Source organism: Erinaceus europaeus, chromosome 3, assembly GCF_950295315.1.
Source record: "Erinaceus europaeus chromosome 3, mEriEur2.1, whole genome shotgun sequence".
Taxonomy (NCBI): domain Eukaryota; kingdom Metazoa; phylum Chordata; class Mammalia; order Eulipotyphla; family Erinaceidae; genus Erinaceus; species Erinaceus europaeus.
The window spans coordinates 143,437,174-143,453,796 of NC_080164.1; the positions used below are offsets into that span (position 1 = coordinate 143,437,174).

At 39.7% G+C, this 16,623-nt stretch overlaps 1 protein-coding gene across 2 annotated transcripts in view; it reads left to right on the plus strand.

Moving 5' to 3' along the window:
* Window positions 1-1,913: 1,913 nt before the first annotated feature.
* Window positions 1,914-16,623, plus strand: part of KDR (kinase insert domain receptor) — a 46,425-nt gene continuing 31,715 nt past the window's right edge. Inside the window, exons 1-9 of one of the 2 annotated variants that reach the window (XM_007534622.3) lie at window positions 1,914-2,266; window positions 6,030-6,123; window positions 7,846-8,042; window positions 11,264-11,394; window positions 12,000-12,168; window positions 12,729-12,871; window positions 14,704-14,881; window positions 16,244-16,358; window positions 16,447-16,610. In XM_007534622.3, coding sequence (XP_007534684.1) covers window positions 2,200-2,266; window positions 6,030-6,123; window positions 7,846-8,042; window positions 11,264-11,394; window positions 12,000-12,168; window positions 12,729-12,871; window positions 14,704-14,881; window positions 16,244-16,358; window positions 16,447-16,610 — 1,258 coding nt within the window. In that variant the 5' untranslated portion in view covers window positions 1,914-2,199. The remainder of the gene's footprint in view (window positions 2,267-6,029; window positions 6,124-7,845; window positions 8,043-11,263; window positions 11,395-11,999; window positions 12,169-12,728; window positions 12,872-14,703; window positions 14,882-16,243; window positions 16,359-16,446; window positions 16,611-16,623) is intronic. The other variant, XM_060188046.1, reaches the window with a different exon arrangement.

Below are 16,623 nucleotides of genomic sequence, written 5' to 3' on the forward strand. Positions count from 1 at the left end.
CCCCCACCCTGCCTCAAAACTTGTCTGAGTTTCACTTATGGGACACTGAACACACATGGACACTCTCATAGCTGGTAGCCACACCTGAATCACTGTATTAACTCACAGAATCACTTCTCTGCTGTGATGCCAGAAAACAGGAGTGTGTTACACATGAGCAGACCTTTTGTTTCTTTTATAGGCTTTGTCATTTTTCTTGAATGCAAGGCAGTTCTAAGGGCCATGTGGAAGGAATGTGGCAGACCTCTTTCACTGAGACGCTGCCAAATTCTGGTCCTGTGGCCATTAAAGATGCATCATTTCCTCCAAGACTTCTAAAGGGGGCTATTACCGTGAGCCTGCAGGTTCTGGTTTGCATTCGGAGGAGACAACTATCTTCTTAAGTGAGATGTGGAAAGGGAAGTGCCATGAATTGTAAATAAGGCTGAGACAGAAGAAGGAGATGAGGAAAATTACCTTCCCCAAACAGGGTTCCATCGTTGACCCCTTATCCAGTGTTGCCGGAGTTCATCAAGTTTCATTTGCTAAGTTTACCTGCAGGAAGGAAGGAGTTTATTTAAGGATGACCCTGGTCCTGGCAGATAAATACATACTGCATCAAATATTAGTACATCTCTATAGTTGTTTCTCTCAGAAGAAGAGCTTTCCATACAATATCCATTCATCTCATTTCACTGTTAAATATTTCATTAGACAACCCAGCAAAGTAGAAGAGTAAACACAGTGAACATAAAAAACAAAGTAGAAGGTGGGGAAGCAACAGTTCGCACTGATTATGCATTTCAGGATGAGGGATTTGGACTAGATATAGAAATAACTATCTACTTCTTCATTTCTTTAAAGCACGATCATTTATGCTGTCATAAAAAATTACCTGAAAATTAGAAGAGCTACTTATTGAAGTTAGAAGGCATTTATATCACAGCCTTGGTGTGGGGGGAATTGGAGAGAAAAGAAGGATCATAAGGGAGTCCCCATAAGGAGTGAGCTGCAAGGTTAGGTGCAGAGCACAGGCTGCAGGGGTCTGGGAGTCTTTGTAATTTGTTGCATCACTGTGGAACCTGTCCATGTCCTCCATGTCTGGGTCTCTTTCCCCATGGCTTTTGGGTATTTTGGCTGAAATTCAGCTTTGACAAGGGTCTGATCAAAGGTTCAAGAGGAATCAGGCTGGGGGTCCATATAAGGTAATAAAATGGAGAAAAAAAACTCTAAAGATGCTTTATTAAGTTGCTTAGATTCATTTTGTTTTTAACATCACAATGATGCATTAACTATTTGTTTCTACTGAAGCACTATACAGTTCTGGCTTATGGTGGTGTAAGGGAATCGAACTTGAGACTTCAGAGCCTCAGCAATGAAACTTTTTTTTTTTTTTTTTTTTTTTTTTGGCAGAACCATTATGCTGTCCTCCCAGCCCCCAGAGTCAGATTTTTAAATAAGGCTGGGTACTCAAACTATTCCCATCTGGGGTCACTGCCAGGTTGCAATCCTGCCTTCCTCTTGGTTCTGTATCCGCTTCCACCTCCCTGCTCCAACTTTCGGCTCCAGTCCTTGGCCTGTACCCCAGCCACTCTAGGCAAAGGAGCTTGAGATCGCCCCCAAATTTGACAAGCTTCCTCAGGGTCCAGTGTCCTAGCTGGGCTCCTTGCGTATGCCACTTTCTCTCCCACCCCCATATCTTAGACTTGTGGGGGTGGGCAGGAACTGATTGAACTTTGCAGTAGCTCAGAGTTGTTACTCTGGCAGCTCAGCCAGGAGCAGTGACGGGGCAAGCGGGGCGAGAGGGAGATGCATGCAGTGGGCGTGGGAACCCAGGGTGCAGGCCTGGTACCGGGCGAGGGGCGGGGCCGACTGTAGAGGGAAGCCCGCCCCGTCCACGGCCCCGCCCCCGCACTCTAGAGTTTTGGCCTGGCTGGCTCTCTGCACTGCGTCCGGGGAGAGCGGCCGGTCTATGGTGGTGTGCTTCTGCTCGCGCGGGACATCAGTTGCGCGCCCCAGAGCGCCAGGAGCCCGACTGGCAGCCGGGACCGCCTTTCCTACCTGCACCCGTCGACATCCCTGCACCCGGGACTCCCTGACTCTGCGCTCCCCGGAGTCCTGCGAGGCGCGTTCTTGCTCCGTGCCTTGGTCTCCGGGGCGGCGAGGGGAGAAGCAACCTGCGCCCGAGGTCTGCGAACGGCGTCCGGCGCGAGGTGCGGGATGGAGCGCAAGGTGCTGCTGGCCATCGCTCTGTGGCTCTGCGTCGAGACCCGGGCCGCCGCTATAGGTAAGGAAGGAGCCCACTTCCTAGAGCGAAGGCAAAGAAGGGTGCGGGCGGAGAGATGGAGGTGCAGAGAAGACCTGGAACGGGTCTCATTCAATTAACCTTAGAGGTGCATGGGACTTGACGCTCTATCTGCGCTCTAATTTTCCAGTGAGGAAACTAAGGATCTTGGCTTGAGGTCACCCAGTGAGTTGGTGACCCAAACTCTAGCCAAGTTCCATTTCCAAGGACTGCGGTCTCCGATTGGGGTCTTCACCCAAGCGCACTTTGTGTAGTTGATGCACCCAGGAACCTCGAGCTGGCTAGGGAGAGGTGCCCCGCCGGAACCTTGGGGCCATGAGTACCTTCCCAGCCCCGGAATAGAGCGCAGCCCTCCAACAGCGCTCTGCCTCTGCAGAGTCCCCTGGCCAGGGTGTACTTTCCTGTTGGTCTCGAACTCAACTCAACCCATCAAAGAGGGAAACTTTTTCTTCTTCGTGCAGGACTTCTCTTTTCTCCACACCCCCCGCCCCAGCACCTCTCTCCTCTCCCTCTGGTGTTTAACTTGGACCTGAGACTAACTTCCCCGAAGCGTCTCCAAGTAGCAGGCCCCCTAATTTGCAAAACAATGTAATCTTTCAAAAGAGCTTTGGTTGTTGGAGTAAGTACATGATCAGAAGGTCACACTTTAAAAACGTAGTACCTCCCTTTAGCGCCATTGATTGGCTTCCTTACCACCTAGAATGTCAGACTTCTTTAGATGAGGAATGCATGCTCTTTGCTCAGTTATTTTCTTTTTATTTTCTAGGCGCAGCTTGCCATTTTTAGATTTTTCTTTTCTTTTCCTTTTTTTTTTTTTTTTTTTTGTTGAGGGTGAGAAAGTGGAGAGGGCAAAGAAAGGAAAATAAAGTCAACCCACTTAGGGAGTTTTTTTCTTTATATTGAAAGAAGGTAATGACATTTTAACAAAGAACACTCACACTCGTATACAGTAACAAGATTATCAGTCTATAGTTATTGGATTTTCTTAATAATGACTTGGTTCATCAGGGCTAGCTCCATCATGGAGACCCATTTGTCCCTGACAAGACCTCTCACTCTTTCCCATTAAGGGCAGAGAATGAAAGGTCTGGAACATGTGGTTCTGTATCCCACAAAGAAGTGAGTCGCTTTCAAGCCTGGGGTGTTTAGTTCATGGTGGTGCAGTAGTAACTGTAATCTGGTTGCCCTGAATATAACGATGAGGTTGCCCTTTTGGAGTGTGTGACTTGCTTAATTGGATTGGGCTGTAATTGGTGCCATCAAATTTTACAGACAGAGGCACTGTTGTTTTTTCCTTCCTGTCTTTGAGCTGGGAGGGTAACAGCACACAAATTAATTAATATTGGTTATGGGATTTGAACATAGAAGGGCTTTTTATGGAGTAGTAGCACATGTACTTCTAAGAATTACATCTTCTGAACTTTCTGAACACAAACTTGCCAGGGAAAATGAATGAAGCTTAATAGGGCAGAAAATAATTGAGTGTTGGTCTACAGATATGAATTCAAATTTAATATTATTGATAGCCTCAATGAATAGATTTTTGTTGTAGATGCTTCTCTGGAATAGTGTGGTATTGTCTTGGCATCCTGTCAATAGTGAACATACGCTGATTTTTTTTTTTTTATATAAGAAATGCCTAGTGTGTGACATAGCCAGCCTATGGTTAAAAAAATATACAGTCTTCAAAAGTATCTTGTTTGTGGCATAGATATCACATACTTAGATTATAATCTTTAACGCCATTGATTTTTCACATAAGCATACCCAAATAATACTTTCTTATCCACATTGGTATCAGTATATAAGTTGTATCATTATTGCTTTCAATTTGTTTATTTTTAAAAATTATTTATTTCCTTTTGTTGCCCTTGCTATTATTGTTATTATTGATGTTGTTGTTGTTGGATAGGACAGAAAGAAATGGAGAGAGGAGGGGAAGACAGAGAGGGGGAGAGAAAGATAGACACCTGCAGACCTGATCCACCACCTGTGAAGCGACTACCCTGCAGGTGGGCAGCCAGGGGCTTGAACCAGGAGCGTTATGCTGGTCCTTGCACTTTGCACCACGTGCACGTAACTCAATTTGTTTCTTAAGATAGTGTTACCCAGCCAAGTTTGATATCTGTGCTCATCCAAATGACTTGTTTTCATTTTTCTTCTCCTAAACAAAGTGTGACTTCATTATTTGAAGGTCTTTCTAGTACTATTAAATATTTTTTTTATCATCTTCATCCTTTGGGGACACCTATTTCCTTTTAAAACATATTGAAAAGTACTATGATATATGAACATGACCACCTAGACCAATAGCTAGACCAAGAGTGGTTCACTGACCAGACATGAGAGGGTCACCTGAAATGTTGTTAAAATGTAAATTTATAGGCCTCAGGATATTTTAACACCTCAAACACAAGTACCAAGATCAGCTGGTTTCTGAAACTGGTTCATATAAATCAATTTCTAGATTTTTTTTTACTGTGTTATTGATTAGTAGATCTTCAGTTGTGTCAGCAACTTGTTTTTGCATGTTTGGGTACATGTGTGAGAAGATAAGTGATCAGTTTTTTGTTTTCTCTGTAGTTGTTCACATTAGGGCACACAGTGGGGTATTGGCTCAGACTCTCATATTTTCTCATTTTCTATTAATTTCCTAGTAGATAAAAGACATTTTAGGCTGATGAAGTCATTTTTGCTCATGCGAGTTAGGGATCCTATTAAACATGGGTGCTTACCCTATTTTTTTTTTAAATTTTATTTATAAAAAGGTAACATCGACAAAACCATAGGATAAGAGGGGTACAACTTCACACAGTTCCCACCACCAGACCTCCATCTTACCCTATTTTTAACTAGTATTTTGAAGATCTTTCTTTCAGTGAATAGGAGTAGATATCTTTTTAATGATGGATTAGAAGTACTAATAGGTCTTCAAATTTAATTGACAGACAGCTCAGTTTTCTCTATGGAGTATCCATGGGGAGGACTCTGTCCTGTAGTGCTTTTGGGTAGGTCAGGTTTCTTTGTGTTCAAGCTTGTTAGCAAGCTGAGCTCAGAGCTTTCATGACTAGGTTGTGATTCTTCAATTATAATTAATTTTTAAGCCCCACCTTCCGAGGAAAAGAAGATAAATATGCATGAATTTAGTATACATCTATCGACATGCATGGAAAATGATTTCTTTCCATCATTTCCTCTCACCTGTCTTTCAGCCTTGGCTGTTGAGTTTCCAAAGGAAATGCCCTAGAAAACTGATAAAGGAAAATGAGACAAGGTCATGGACACTCTCACCCCTTTCAAGATCCATAGACAAGTTACCTAGAAATCATTTTGGGTAGTATTCAGTAATCAGCAATTTCATCACGTGTGCATCCTATGCTTTATAAGACATGTCAATGGGTCCTTTCCCAAGGGAGTTAGATCATCAGATGAAGGTTCATTTGGTTTCAATGCCCCATATCCTTTTGCAAGACCTTGAAGTTGGCAATGCAGGAAAACAGGAACTCCACCCTAGCTTCATGAATCCAGAACTGTTGTGTTGGGTTATGACCATCTGCCCATTCTTCCTGTTATGACACAGCTTGTGAACTTTTACTGGGAATGGTGAAAAGTAAATTTCACAGTTTTGCACAATGAATTGCTGAAAAGGCTTTTTAAAGTATAGAGTGTGTATTGTTTATTGAAAGTGTTTCCTATTGGGTCCAACTCAATGGCAATTACATTCATTTGTTTAATTTGTTTCTAGTTCTGCCTAGTGTTTCCCCTGAGCCACCAAGGCTCAGCGTGCAGAAAGACATACTTAGAATTACGGCTAATACAACTCTTCAGATTACTTGCAGGTAAGGATTAATTTTAAAATCAGATTTCTTGCATCAATTAACTCATCACTTATTGAAGGGAATATATTTTCATACTTCAGAATTGTACCAGTGTTGTAATGACTGTTTATAAAGAGTGTGGTTTCTGAAAAATAATATAATAATGAAAAAGTGAGACTTTTTTTCCCCAAAACAAATCTATATGATTTTCCTGGTGGTTTTGTCTATTAGCTCCTGCAAGCATGCACTTATATCCACATTCGTAATCAATGTAGCATGTGGTGCATAGTAGACAACCAATAAATACTGAATGAATAAATGAAATAGAAGACATAGAGTTAAAGAAGTTTTATACCATATTTATTATGAATTATTAGAATGGCTCCTACATAGATACTTTTACTCCTTTTCACTATTTCCATGATAAAATTTTGACAATAGTAGCTATAGTACAAATGCATATTCTGCGTGGGTGAGACTTCAGATCTGTTCTAATGTTCTGAGTATTTTTTGACTTATTAGCATAAATTTATGCTATTCATTTTTGCTACATGGAGAAACAGACCTTTTTATAAGAAAAGGCCTATAAATTATGAACTTCCAGCCTCTACCCAAAAGAAAATGTAGACCTTCAGGTTTAATGTAGTGAAGTGACTATCCATGACAGATTCAGATGCTTCTCAGGACCAGTGTGATTTTGACAGGGAGTGTGATGGAGAAATGGGTGGAAGCAATGCTACCATTTAAGAAGAGCACTGGGGTCTACAAAGGCCTGTGGGCAGCTTACTGCCATTGCTCCATGCTGGACAAACACCAGGTGTTCAGCACAATCTGTTTTAGATTGCAAGAATAATTGATGTCTTAGTCCTTTTGTTAAGGATATATCATTTATACTCATCCAGTCTTTAGGACGAGAGAGAAAAAGAGAGAGGGGAAGGAGAAAGAGAGAGAGAAGGAGGGAGGGAGGGAGGGAGAGAAAGAGAGAGAGGAGAGAAGGAAAGGAGGAGAAGGGGGAGGAGGAGGAAGAGGAAGAGTGAGAACTGGCACTATTTCTCTAGCTTTGCTATTTCAAGACACACTTCTGAGTAGATATTGTCCATTTTCACTCTTAACAACATATGCTATTTAAAATTCCCCCATTTCCCTGTTACTTTTTAAAATTATGAATAAGCATTTCTTCTACCCTATAAAAGGTATGAAGTGTTTTAAAAGTAACTCCCTTAAAAAAAAAGTAACTCCCTTAACAGAAGAGTACTGTTACTCCTGATAGTACAGCTCTCCACTTAATTAAGCCTCCCTCCTTCTAGAACTCCTCACTGTTTTCATTTTTCTTTAACTATATTTTCACTTTTCTCTAACTATATTTTCTTCATCATATTGTCACTTTTTAGATAATATGTTTTACTTACTTAAAAGATATTTATCTTTGTTGAAATTTACTTATTTTTTAATTTCCTGTCTCCCAATTTGTTCCCTATTGTAATCCCAGCATAACACATAGTATGTGCCTAATAGATGTTGACTGGATGGATGAGATAATTAATAGTAAGTGTAGATATCCCTCCCAGTAAAGCTGAGGCTATGACTTTTTGTCATCTGTTGATCCAACCTGTCATTGTCTGTGGAAGGTTTTGAATCTGGGGAAGGACACATGTAAGTTTGAGAACCAGACTTAGTTTTCCTAGGACTAGCTTGAGAGTGCGCCATCTCACATTAACACCTCACTGCCATTAAATTTTCCAGTGGGAGGAGGGACTTGGACTGGCTCTGGCCCAACAACCAAAGTGGTTTTGAGAAAAGAGTGGAGGTGACCGAATGCAGTGACAATGTCTTCTGTAAGACCATCACAATTCCCAAAGTGATCGGAAATGATACAGGAGCCTACAAGTGTTTCTACCGGGACACTGACATTGCCTCAGCCGTTTATGTCTATGTTCAAGGTAAGTGGTTAAATAGGATTCATTTCCCATGTCGATTTGCCAGTTACAAAACACAATAGGCACAAAGAATAATCGAGTACAACAAAGGCTCTCTCTATAGGCTGATTGCCAACAGGAATATACAAAATTCTCTCTCAAAGCTTCCCCTGAGAATCATTGATTTGTTCTGCAGTTTGGGCCCCCTTATATCTCTTTTGCCTAATTAGTTTGGTTCTGACTTTTGATTGTAAGGGAAAATCTGTTCACGGTTGACCGTGGAAAGTTATAAAAGCCTTCTGATCTTTGAGAAAAGAAAAAAAAAAAAGAAACCAAAACTCTGAAATCTTGAAAAGGAAGATTCAGGGATAAATTACAGAGAGGGTCCTGTGGAGAGATAGGTTATCTACAGCAGAGTAGGAGATTTTCTCAAGAATGCACAGAGAAATAGTCAAAGTGGTTTCTGGTGGTTTTTTTTTTTTTTTTTTGTACATCAGAACTTTTTTTTCTGCATTTTTTTGCAAAAATCAATTCCTATATTCTTACACAAATGGAGACAGTACCACAAAGAGCTTTTCAGTGACAGTATTTCTTTCCTTGGCTCTGTGTATTTAGTTCTTGAATGATAGGCCACATCTTTCTAGAGTTTATAGTTTGGGATTGGTACTCTGGATACTTAACTTTCCTGTAGGACAAAATGCAATGTTACATGTCTTTAGTACTTATGAAATGCATTTTAATTTATTTTATGTTTTCAGAATTTTACACCACTTTAATTTCCCTATGTAAAACTTGCTTTTAACTAATGAGAATCTTCTATTTCTGGAGAAAGTAAGTTTAGCATAATATTTGACTTGGATATATTAAATACTTTCTTCATTTCAGTGAAGAAGAGCTTTAACATATTTTTTATGTATACATTTATATACTTTTTTTTAAATCTCAGAGGATGGAAGTGAAGATGACTTGGACTCTTTTTTTTTTCTAGAAGCATCTTTCACAGAATATAAATTTTATCTGTTTTGGGAAGTACACTTGCTCATCTTTACCCATTCACCTTTTAATAGTGCAGTATGGTTATTTCAGTGGGAAAGTGGAGAACGTAGCAAAATAACATATATCCCTCCTGTTACACACAATTTGAAAATTACTTTTCCCCCTGGGTAATCACAACCTAAGGCAGAATTCTGCACCTTCCTCCTCCCCTCAGAAGAATTTAAAAGAGACAAGGCTTAGATCTTTGAGAATTTCTGGCTCCTTTTGATCTGGCAGTCTTGGGAGATCAGGCTTTCTCAGAAGATTGCAAGGATTTCCTGCTTTCAGCCTGTCTGGAAATACTACAAGATGAACCTCTCCCGTAATATCTCGTTATTTCCTTCTCCCCAGGTCAGGAAACCTGGAGACATGTGAACATTCATTTCATGACTTACAGTAAATATTTTATTTTGAGAGGATGGGTGGTTGTTTGGGCTTCTTTTGTTTGTTTCCTTTTTTTTTAGGATACTGAAATAGAATTGATTTATAGAATGGTTTTAGTTATATGTCAAAGGGTTAGTTTAGCTTCCAAAACCTTGCTCTGTAAGCAAATGACATAATGTTTTATATATGTGGATGAAAGCTAGGCAGCATCAGTAAGTAGCAATCCCAGCACTGTTTATTTGTACACTACCAGTCTTTGGGTATATCATCAGACTCTGCTTCCTGTCATGCCTAATGCTCTGTGAGTTTAGCTGTTCAGGATTGTAGTTATAAAATTTAACAATGGGGAAAAACACTGAAGTAATCTCTGTGGACAGCCCTTTAATGTCCTCTGTTTCTCTACCTTGTTTCCTTAGTCTTCTGACCCCATTCCCTTCAGCAATGGATAGAGCCAGGAAGTAGTTCCTGGCCCTATAAGATAATGGTCATGGCATGTGGTAGGGTTGGATTGACTGTCTTTCTTTGCTTTCCAGCTGGGAAGGAAATCAGTTTTCTACTCTTGTAGGGAATAGTTTGTCACCCCCCCCTTTGGTTTAATTAATTCATTTTACACTTTGACCAGCCATCTTGTAGAGCTCTGAAAATGTTCAATCAGGTGTATAGGACATAATGATATGAGCTGTTATCTTTCTGGGATTTCAAGCATGACTTCACACCATATCAACTTATTTCTTGGGAATAGAGTAGTTTTTCACCAGCTTATTGGCTTCTTATGAAAAAAATGTTTGAATAATATTAAAATCTCTTTTCACTTTTTGTAATGGTGTCTATAAATTTTTTTTTTTGTCATTGAAGTTAGTGGCTACTGAGTCTCAAAGTAAATGTAATAGAATTGTTTTGTAAAGAATATTATATATAGTTTTCACAGTCTTCCAGTATCCATATAAAATTTTCTTAAGTAGCTGAATTACAACTGTCAGTTATTTCCTATTTATTTTAAAGTTCCTTGGGATGTGCTAGCTTTCATGGTATTTACATTACATGTTTAAAAAGAGAAGATATGAATGTTCTCTAAGTATTTATAAAATTTAGTGCGGAAATTATGCAGATTAAAAAAAAATTTTTTTTTATTTAAGAAAGGATTAATTAACAAAACCATAGGGTAGGAGGGGTACAACTCCACACAATTCCCACCGCCCAATCTCCATATCCCACCCCCTCCCCCGATAGCTTTCCCATTCTCTATCCCTCTGGGAGCATGGACCCAGGGTCATTGTGGGTTGCAGAAGGTAGAAGGTCTGGCTTCTGTAATTGCTTCCCCGCTGAACATGGGCGTTGACTGGTTGGTCCATACTCCCAGTCTGCCTCTCTCTTTCCCTAGTAGGGTGGGTCTCTGGGGAAGCTGAGCTCCAGGACATATTATGCAGATTTTAACAGAATACACATTAAGACATATATAATGTATGAAAATGAAATATGCTCCTTCATTTAACAACTTAGAATGGTTAATATTGTTTAATATAAAATGTGTATATTTTCTACTTGTTAAACCTTTGAAAGGGATCGATTTTCTTTTGAGGTTTTCTTTTAGATTTCAACACACACACACACACACACACACACACACACACACACACACACACACACACCATAGCCCTGTAGCTCTGTAGTCAGATAATCTATCAGTGGACCTACCTGTGGAATCTTTTGCTTACTATGAGATGCTATTCCCAGACATTCACATTTCTAACTTAGTGCATGGACCTGAATTATGATCAACTATTCTAGTAAATGCCATTAACTAGCAGAATTAAACTTTCTTCTAGATTACAGATCTCCATTCATTGCTTCTGTTAGTGACCAACATGAAGTTGTGTTCATCACTGACAACAAAAACAAATCTGTGGTGATTCCATGTCGTGGGACCATTTCAAACCTCAATGTGTCACTTTGTGCGGTAAGTTCTAACTTCCCGCAAGCATCTCTTAACTTTTCACAATCTTATTCTGCTGTTAAGATGTATGGCCTAGGGTGGGGGTAGATGACATAAAGGCCAAGAGGCCTTTATGCCTGAGGCTTCAAAGTCCTAAGTTCAATTTCCTGCATCACCATAAACTGATCAGTGCTCTGGTAAAAAGACAGAAAATAAAAGTAATTTATATTATTAAAAATAAGACTAATTCTTTTTTTTAATATTTATTTTATTTATTTATTCCCTTTTGTTGCCCTTGTTGTTTTATTATTGTAGTTATTATTGTTGTTGTCGTCGTTGTTGGATAGGACAGAGAGAAATAGAGAGAGGAGGGGAAGACAGAGAGGAGGAGAGAAAGATAGACACCTGCAGACCTGCTTCACCGCCTGTGAAGCGACTCCCCTGCTGGTGGGGAGCCGGGGTTCGAACCGGGATCCTTATGCCGGTCCTTGTGCTTTGTGCTACCTGCGCTTAACCTGTTGTGCTACAGCCCGACTCCCCCAAAATAAGACTAATTCTTTAGTGATCATCTGACATGGATGCATTTAATTAAATATTTTATTTGTTTATTTATTTATTTTACTACCCAGAGGTATCCAGAGAAGAGGTTTGTTCCTGATGGTAACAGAATTACTTGGGACAGCAAGAATGGCTTTTCTATTCCCAGCTACATGATTAGCTATGCTGGCATGGTCTTCTGCGAAGCAAAAATTAATGATGAAAGTTACCAGTCTGTTATGTACATAGTTGCAGTTTTAGGTAAGAAGACAGTGTCTTTCCATATAATTTATATAAGATATTAAGTACTGATTTTCTGTATTAAAATCCTGGAGATCTAGGTGTAGGGTGAAAGACAAGGGATTTGAAAAATCAAGAATACAGTATTAGAAAATTTATCTCATCAATTCCTTTATGCCTATATATCCTCAAGGTTTTCTTCTTTCCTGCCAAGACTAGAGTTGAAAAAGAATGATAGCACAGAAGAATATTTTATGGAAAATGTTTTGTTCAGCACATTACTTGGCATCAGTCTTTTTAATTTTATCTGCTTTACGAAGAGTTCGGCAATTTGCTAGAGCGGGTCCTGTTGAGCATTTATTACTCAAATTTTACTAAAGCTCTATGTAATGATACCACACACTGAATCTGCTTTGTAAATCTTTCTGGGCTATTTTTAGGAGAGTTAGCAAGTGTTGGTGAGGTCCTAAGGAAGAAATGCTGTGACACAGTTTTAAAAGTACATCATTTTCAAATAAATTTATGTTAAAAGTAGGTTAGTTTTCTGTCTCACATTCTGTTTTCCAATGCATTTGCTCCAGGATATAAGATTTATGACTTGGTGCTGAGTCCTTCTCATGGAGTCGAGCTGTCTGTTGGAGAGAAACTTGTTTTAAATTGTACAGCAAGGACTGAACTAAATGTGGGGCTGGACTTCCTTTGGGAGTTCTACTCTTCTTTGAAGGTAACACTAACAATTAAAAGCCAGAACTTTAACTGCTTTGATAATAAAACCCAGTGAAGTTTGCTTTAGAGAGATATGTGTCCTTCTGGTCATTCACACACACACACACACACACACACACACACACACACACACACACACACACACACACACACACACACACACACTGCAGAGCATACAAGGTTTATGGATAAAAAAAAATGCGGGAGTCGGGCTGTAGCGCAGCGGGTTAAGCGCAGGTGGCGCAAAGCACAAGGACGGGCATAAGGATCCCGGTTCAAACCCCGGCTCCCCACCTGCAGGGGAGTCGCTTCACAGGCAGTGAAGCAGGTCTGCAGGTGTCTATCTTTCTCTCCTCCTCTCTGTCTTCCCCTCCTCCATTTCTCTCTGTCCTATCCAACAATGACAACAACAATAATAACTACAACAATAAAACAACAAGGGCAACAAAATGGAATAAATAAATAAAATAAATAAAAATTAAAAAAAAAATGCAATGCTAGAGGCAGTTGGCTTCCTCCTTGTCAACATGTCTCCCTCTGTCTCACTTTTGAGGCAGCTGATTCCTTTTTATTGTGTATCTCTTCTCTTAGTGACTATTTCTTAACTTAGGCCAATATACTTTCTCTAACCTTTAAAAAAATGCAGTGCCAATAACTCTGTCCTTCTCTGCTATGATCAGACTGTGTCTATTAGTTTTCTCCAGATGATCATATTTTCCAATTTGCATTATTTCTCCATCTTCCAAAGTTCTATTTAATTAAATAAAATTATTTATGGCTGCTGGGAGCAGTGGATTTGTAGTGCCAGTACTGAGCCCCAGGCAAAACCTTGGAGGCAATAAATTTATATATTTCCTTATTTATTTATTTTGGATAGAGACAGAGAAATTGAGAGTGAAAGAGGGAATAGAGATAGAGGAAGAAGGAGAGATGGGACCTGGTGGTGGTGCACTTGGTTGAGCGCACATGTTACAGTGCTCAAGGAACCAGGCTTGATCCCCCAGTCCCCACCTGCACAGGGAAAGCTTTGCAAGTGGTGAAGCAGGGCTGCAGGTGTCTCTTTTTCTCATCCCTTCAATATTTCCCCTCCCTCTTGATTTCTGGCTGTCTCTATTGAATAAATAAAGATTATAAAAAAATTAAAGGAGAGGAGAGAGAGAGAGAGAGAGAGAGATCTGCCAGACTGCCTCATTATTTGTGAAACTTCCACCCCTGCTCGTGGGGACCAGGACCTTGAACCTGGGTCCTCACACACTGTAATGTGTACATTCAACTAAGTGTAACACCACCTGGTACCCTTTTCTTTCCCTTTCAAGGGAATTTCTCTTCAAGAGGTGGCATGGGACATGCTTTTTTAAACAGTGGTCATAATTACATTTCATAGTATTTTTCAGTTCCTATCTGTCTCATTTTCATTTTGTGAGGTTTTGAAAACAGCAATTCACTTGATTCCATTTATATCTCCGGAAACCAAATATATTGGACGGACACACACACACACACACACACACACACACACACACTAAATGTTTCTATTATTAGCATTAATTAGTGTCCACCAAAATCCAAGAATTGTTTTTTTTAGCTTCTTTTCTTTTTTTAAAGTTTATTTATTTATTTACTTATTAATTAAAATGATAGAAGGAGAGAGAGAAAGCACCAGACATCATTCTGGTACATGTGCTGCTAGGGATTGAACTCAAGATCTCATGCTTAAGAGTCCATTACTTTATCCACTGTGCCATCTCTCAGACCACATGAGTTTCTAGAAGCTGCTGTCAAAGGTTAAGCTTGATTTTGGAAGTTCTGTGAACTTTTTTTCTGTTTTAGCACCAGCATAAGAGACTTGTGAGCCGCGACATAAAAACCCAATCTGGGAATGAGATGAAGACATTTTTGAGCACCTTTACTATAGATGGTGTGACCCGGAATGATCAAGGGTGGTACACCTGTGCAGCTTCCAGTGGGCTGATGACCAAGAGGAATAAGACGTTTGTCAGAGTCCATGGTAAGATAAAGTTGCCTTTAGAACTATGTCATGTCTTGAAAAGTGAGGTAATTTAATTATATTCAGGTCAACTATTTTGTCCATTCAGAGTATGTTTTGAGCTCTTGCTGGGGTGATCAGATAAGCCAGAGGTCCAAAGCTTAGATCACTTTGGAGTTGGAGTCTTGGATTCAAATCTCAACTTTCTCAATGTGATAAGCTAATAAAAGGTGCTCTATAAGTATTTCTTGTTTTAATTGTTATAAACACTACTACAGTAAGTGTTGCTATCAAAGACAGTTTTAAATTATTCATTTTATGGAAAGACTAAGAGGCTTACTTGACTATGCATGGATTTTTCAATGAAAGAAACCTGGGTTTAATTATTTTCATGGGGCTTTGAGCAAATAACTTGATTTCTCATTAGTTCACAGAAGTGCCTCCATTTATCTCAGTCATTTGTGCTTTAGTTATAGATCTTATTAAGTGTGGCTTATATAACAGCAGAATGCTAGAGGTGCTTTAAGCTATGAGAAACATGCTCTGGCTTATGTTTTCATAGTATTACCATGTCTATTGTGTGCAATACTTTAAGGAAGTAAGGGCAGAAGTGGAGACTAACTAGACAGCAAATTTCAGTAACCTAGGTGAGAGTTTGCATGTGACTTGGATAAGAGTGGTGGAGGTAATAGGTAGTGAGAACTGATCTGGTTATGCATGTATATATAGAGAGAGAGAAAAAAAGAGAAGGATTTATGGTTGATTCAAGCCTCTTGGGTATAAGAGAAAAAGAATAGACCATGACTTGAGTGTTTAACATGAGCTGAGAGGTGAGTAAGATTTAGGGAGACAGTGCTGCACTAGTTCATTTAGAGATGCCCATTAAATACCCAGGTTGGGATGTTTAATTAAGCCTCGAACCCACAGAAAGGGCAGGACACACACACACACACACATACACACACACACACACACACACACACACACGAATGTGAATGGTACACTATGCCTGAGACTTGAGAAAGGTGCAGGTCTGTGGCCTGAGTTGTGAGACATATGGGGATATATAGACTGTGTTGTAGGAGCATCTATTCTAGGGGGGAACTTAAAGAAAATTTCACAGAGGAATGGCTGCTTGACTCAAGTCTTGAGCAATGAGTAGGCTTTGCAGAGCACAATTGGGGGACAGAGAAAGACAAATACAAAACCTGGAAACATAATAGAAGTTGGACTTTAGCTTGTTAAAAGGTGGTATGGGGAAACTTTTATCCCCATGGTGGTTGATTCTTCACTTGTTAAGAAAAAAAAAAAAAAAAAATCAAAAGACTATTTACAATAAGCCAACATTTATAAGAGTAATTATTTTTATTTTTTCTTTCCTAGAAAAACCTTTTGTTGCTTTTGATAGTGGCATGGAGTCTCTGGTGGAAGCCACTGTGGGAGATCACGTCAGAATTCCTGTGAAGTGCCTTGGTTACCCTCCCCCTGAAATAAAATGGTAACTTTTGGAAATAAGTGCAAAATCTGTTTCATGTGAAAGCATGCCCTTAGCTTGCACTGATTTATGGATTCTTTTTTCTCCATAGGTATAAAAATGGAAAACCCATTGAATCCAATCATACAGTTAAGGTGGGGCATGCACTGACTATCATGGAAGTGAGTGAAAAAGACATAGGCAATTACACTGTCATCCTGACCAACCCCATTTCAAAGGAGAGGCAAAGTCATGTGGTATCTCTGGTAGTGAATGGTGAGTTCACTCA